At 39.1% G+C, this 5,845-nt stretch overlaps 1 protein-coding gene across 2 annotated transcripts; it reads left to right on the top strand.

Moving 5' to 3' along the window:
- Nucleotides 1-809: 809 nt before the first annotated feature.
- Nucleotides 810-2,204, top strand: Smp_175740.1 (60S ribosomal protein L14, putative; the record flags this gene model as incomplete). 2 transcript variants are annotated; one of them, XM_018791665.1, is made up of 3 exons in its annotated part: nt 810-840; nt 1,609-1,981; nt 2,017-2,204. In XM_018791665.1, 2 exons carry the CDS (start codon nt 1,625-1,627, stop codon nt 2,050-2,052), a joined length of 393 nt encoding a protein of 130 aa, XP_018647309.1. In that variant the 3' UTR covers nt 2,053-2,204. The 2 variants fall into 2 exon arrangements, with proteins under 2 accessions (XP_018647309.1, XP_018647308.1); XM_018791654.1 differs by lacking the exon at nt 810-840 and having other exon boundaries at nt 1,625-1,981; nt 2,098-2,204.
- Nucleotides 2,205-5,845: the final 3,641 nt, after the last annotated feature.

Here is a 5,845-nt window from a genome sequence, read left to right as displayed (position 1 = left end):
AATGTAAAATACTGCAGATCTTAAGCATTCTGTTCAGCATCACATTGTGGTGAACAAGCTACCAGCGAATTCAAACCTCTGAACAGCTCTTGAGTGTCGCCGTTGCACATGCTTCGCAAACAGAACAGAAAAGCCAGAACTTTTTGCGATTATCGAGACCTTAATAAGCTATAAATAAGCGTTAGATATCCGACACCACATATCTATGATTATTTCTGAGGTCAATAAATTGTTAAAGACAATTTATCCCGAAATGTGCGACAGCATTACAACCGCTAACAGACACCTTACGAGGCCTCACACGTTATGTGGAAATTCTGTGTTGCTATTTTTATTGTTTCTATTATTGTTTGGAGAGGTACTGATTTCGAGAATTCCTAACCATCTCGTCTTCCACTATGAGGTATGATAACTCTTCCAAAAGAAGACTCTTCAAACCTCAGTTAATCGACTAAATGGTTGAATGACTTTCTCAGCTTATCGTTTTTTATCAAGACTTTTTTCTGTTGCAAAGATTGTTAACCTCATGCTCAACCCCACTCTTTCGTCTAGGTATGGGACTGACATTAACCCTGGAAAGGTTTTAGTATGAGTTCAACTGAAATCTAACCTCCTTTCAAACTCAATAATAAAATATACTGAGGATACGACTAATACCGTAGATAGAGACTTCAGGCGTCCTGAACGACCTGACATCCCTTTATGACACCAAGACATGGGAGCATAAAGGCAAGTATTTTATTCCAGTTCATTGGAAAGATGTATTGGACAGTGGATGAGTGTTGTTTAAATTGTGCGTCGTGCGTCTCTCGAACACTCTTCGCGTTGCGTGTGGCATAGGTAAGGAATGGTGAGTTACGTGCCGGTTGTGTCTTGAAGATTTAGTTGCAAAGACGGAGTCTAAGTTATCTAAGGTACATCGTATGAGTTTTCTCGTAGTCCCGTCAGCTCATTCGGAACTTCCGCAGTCGGTTTTTGTATTCAAAATCCGTATATAAACATCACATCGAGCACCATATGCCTTGCCTGCGGGCATTGGCTTCATTTAGGTTAACTGATTCATACTACTGTGAAGCCAGTCTCATGACTAGTATTAAGTTAGTGTTTTGCAGTAATAGTCAACAAGAACAATCTCACAAGTCAATGAAAAGTGTACGTTAATCTTTGAAGATATGCTCAGATCGCTTTTTATCTAGGTGGGCACACATTCTGTTGACATACAACCAAGGCTGACTGGTTGAACAATCAGTCTAGACAGTAATTTTGCGTCAGTCTATACAATCGTCTGTGTATGAGCATGAAACTACTATTTTCGTGATTGCATATATTAGTCTGGTCTTACTGAACATCGTTGAAGTGTGGAACGTCCCCTATTTATGGACGGTTCATTTTTTGGTACTGTTTAGTTCAGATGCCTAAACTTTCTTCTTAGTTGTATTTGCTCGTATGAATGGTCTGTATCGTGAAAGCCTAATCGACAACTAGATGGTTACTTGCATACTTTTCGAAAATGTAGTTGCTTGTCCAATTTAGGACACATATTTAAATCTTCACGGCAAGGGCAATTGTCTATTCATTCTCTGAGTAACCTAACAAATTTTTTTCCAGATTCCTGCTTCCACTCATGGTGAACTTTACAAGGTTCGTAGAGGCTGGGCGCGTAGTATTCATTGCCTCTGGACCTTATGCTAAAAAGGTGGCAATCATCGTAGAAATAATTGACCAAAGACGTGTTCTTATCGATGGACCATGTTCCGGCGTTCCCAGACAAGAAATAAGTTTGAACAAACTTCACTTAACGAAGTTAAAGTACAAACTTCCACATGGATGTGGTACAAATTCGGTCGAGAGACATTGGAAAAGATACGACATAACTAAGGATTGGGAAAACACTGCATGGGCACGAAAGCTTCATCGCAAATCCTTGCGTGCGGCTATGACCGACTTCGACAGGTTTAAAGTCATGGTAGCTCGTAAACAGGTGAGTCAATCACTATTATGATGAGATTTTGGAAGAGCCGTCTGTGCTTCTTGATGATTTCAATTTACTGACGAGTTGTATTCATACAATTGACCACATACTTTTTTCTCTTGCAGCGCAACAACATCTTGAAACAGTTCAAGTTGAAGAAGCCCATTGAAAAAACCACAAAGCCTGTAATGAAGGCAGTAAAAAAGTAAATTAATAAATGCCTCATCTCGAATTTTCTTGATTGTCGACTTCGTATCCAAATATTCATTTCTGCGCGCGACTAAGCATCTTTGACCCACTAATTGTTCATAACGTTAACCCTTTCATATTGCTTCGTCAAGCCAATATCCAAGACCCATTCAATGATTGTCCGTTCCAATGTTTAATCCAAGCTTTTCAGTAGTAGTTTGATAGTTTCTATGGTTTTTGATAAGCTTCGTAAATAATCCCAGGTATTCGTCTCGTGGTATCCGAAAAACTGATTCAGTCTTACCCGGGGCTCCTAGCGACTGTGTGGACTTCATAATGTGGATGATGATGCAAGGTGAGCTCTGAATGCGCTATAGGCGGTACCTAGTTGTTTGTGGTGATTAATTCAACGGATATTAGACTAACCATGTTAGACATGTATTTATTTTCAAAAATTAAGTGCTAGTCTTTCGGCGTTTTCCCAACCTCGATGTTCTCTTGAATCCTCTTTGGGCTTGTCAGCTGTAAGGAGGTGTCAGTAACAACTGCCAACGTATTGCTTTGTGACATAGTAATTCATTTGGTCTTTGTTAGTAAAACACTAGTCAGCCGCGGTTTGTTAGTGACGACTGTGATCGGAGACAATTCAGCAGAGGAAGCTCCCGTGTTAACGACATAAACTCAGGCTATTTAATGGTATTTACGGTCAGTTGAAAAACGGTGACAATCACTTCTAATCATGAGTCAAAGAGAATTGCTTAATATTTGAGAATTTTCAGAGTGACGAGAATAAACTACAGAATTAGTGATAGCAACAAATAAGGTTAAAAATGCTAGAAGGATATGTAAACAATCATATAACCGTCTAGGGAAATCAAGCGCCGAGTCCATCTGATAGTAGTAACTTGTATGTGTTTCTGGAACACAGTTCATATTGGAACGACAGGTTGCCAACGCCTCTTCAGTGTGTAAGTTACTAGTTTGCGCTCTTAGATGATTTTGAAAGACTAGAGTTGAACTGTTCGTCGGTTTACATTCACCCATCGTGAGCCACGCAGTATAATGTGTCTGAGAAACGCACGGATGTGTAGTTACTATAACTTGCTCCACAAGAGCAGGTGAATATTTACTGGTGTGGCCCAGTGCAGTAGTTACTCCTTGGCACATCTACGGATGATGCAAAACCTGATAGCATATAGTTTTCGGAGATTCTATATAAAACATCCCTTCAGTGTTTCCGTACTAGTGTCTCCTTGAACTCAAAGTGCTTCCTAGGAACTGTATGAGACCGTGTAGTTTGCAAATTAGGTTTTCCCTATCGTTCTCCGTAGATTGTTCAGAACCCGTGAGCGCGCTGATGAGAACAGTTTCTCCCTATGCTTGCGAAACCTGGCCTCCGAGTTAATGATGTTAAGCGACTTTCTGTGTGAGATCGCCGTTATCTTCAGAGTATTGCTGACATACGGTGACAACACCATGATAGTAATGTAGACATTTACCAACTTGTGTCCGGGCACAGCGACGGTAATTCATTTGGTTTCCCTATCTTGAAACATTGGTTTTGGCGGTTTGGTCATATACTGCGGTTATTACCCCCACAAATTCCGCGTCGTGTAGTATTCGCTGACTCTGGGACCGATTGAAAAAAGCGAAAGGGTAACCACTCTATGGCATGAAGAAAACTGTACAGGAATGGCTCCTGTAAGTTCTTACAACTCCTTTGCTGAAGTCCTAGGTATGATACAACTCAGTGGGTTGAGACATGAATCAGAATAAAAGCCGATGGCGGCTCTGCTGAAACTTTCTCCATATAAGTGAGAGGCGCACATATGACTGAAAGTGTTCATCCTAATTGTATTCAGACTAACAGGACCGTTCCTCCCACTCTTTTCACTCATCAACTCGTTCTTTGTAATGGTTACAGCAAGTAGGTTGACTTGTGTCAACTCTTAGATGTCCTGCTTCGTTTTAGGTGTTTACTAACTGGACAGACACTATGTGCTTGAGTATGACGTTCCAGTCGTTGATGACAAAGCAGGAATGCCGAATTGGATTTACTATCGTGGTTTATGAACCCTTTTTGATAACCTCAAAAGTTGTTAGTCTTGAAACGAACCAGAAAGATAAAACATGTTAACACTCCAGACAATACTCAAGATGCGGATGTTTATGTCTATCGTTAGTTCACACTAATGGACAGTTGTCTATCATTTGAAGGGATGATCATCAGTTCCGATCATTTGTGAAAACAAAAACACGGCTAAGATAGTACATTCAATTGCCTGGAACATAAGACTAGTTAACCTCGTAAAAACAAACAGATGTAGTGAAAACTTCGCATAACAAGTGATATGTAGAAATTACACATGACGAACATTGGTGTCCTGACGCGAAATGACCCACTTAGCGTCAAGTATTGACCACTTCGGAAGGTCTCGACTAAAATCACTATTTTTCGTTCGCACAGAATCAAAGTTCATTTTCAGATCATTAATAGCTCCAGTATGAAATATGCTATATTGTATGCGATTTTTATAATTTAGCCAACCATTGTTCCAGTCAACTAAAAGGATTATTTAGATTTATCTGACATAACTCTTAAGATCTACAGTCACATTGTGATTCGACCCATAGCTGTGTCCCGAGAAAACCTAGCAGATTTATAGTTTGTAAGTGCGTTGACCGGAGCCCCGCTTACCAGAATCTAATTATACACACTAGTTAAATGGTTCTCCTCAACCTTGTATATCGTAAAGCTCTTCAGAAGTATAAATGTCAAACAAAATTAAGGTTTACTTAATCATATTTATTCAAATCCAGTCGACCGTGAGAACCATCTCAGATAACAACATACAGTGCTACCCGATATATATGGTTTAATTTCCATTTAAGAGCATTATTAATCAGATCGAGGAAATCAATGTTCATCTCTAATCACATAAGAACTGACCACCTACTTGGTTCTGACACTTTCAGCACAGCCGTACAGAAAATGATATGATAATCGGAAAACTTTCAGCACACATATGAAAATTCTAAGCATCTGTGAAACAACAGATCTTCATTGCCCACGTGTGCTAATATCTTTAATAACAAGGAATGGGTTGACATTAGTGGAGCGTTAACTACTCATTTGGGTTGGCTGATAAGGAGTGTTCGAAAATTTGTCAGTTCTTCGATCTAGCCGTTAATCAGAACTTCAAAGTAACTATCTGGTTAGGAAGTAATGTACGTACTTAAGTTTAAATCCCAACATTAATTCTATGCAACTAAATAAAGCTAGCCAAATATCCTACTAATTAGCTTTCTCTTTGAAAAGGTCTGTTAAGTTGTTTTTGTTGTACAGAGAAAGCCAAGACATATCTTTCAAAAACATAAAGAGGCTTCATATGAAGCCTCCTAATATATATTAGGAATTACTCGTCAGCTATCTATAGACATATATTTTGTTAAGGAAAAGTAGGAGAATGTAATAAAACTGAAGAAAGTAGCTGTAAACAAGTGTACTTAGTCGGGACACTGATAATACCACAGCTGAAAAGACGTTTTCCAGTGACAAAGGTATAATCTTAACACAGTAACAACCATAATGTAAAGGTGCGTTAAACAGTTTTAATGTCTTGCGAACACACAGTGAAGCATGAAGTAGTTTTACGAAGACAATCAACTTCAGTAAAAATATAG

The sequence above is a fragment of the Schistosoma mansoni genome, assembly GCF_000237925.1.
Source record: "Schistosoma mansoni, WGS project CABG00000000 data, supercontig 0226, strain Puerto Rico, whole genome shotgun sequence".
Lineage (NCBI taxonomy): Eukaryota > Metazoa > Platyhelminthes > Trematoda > Strigeidida > Schistosomatidae > Schistosoma > Schistosoma mansoni.
The sequence above is the reverse complement of the archived record's forward strand: the minus strand, read 5'-3'. Positions and strand labels throughout refer to the sequence as shown.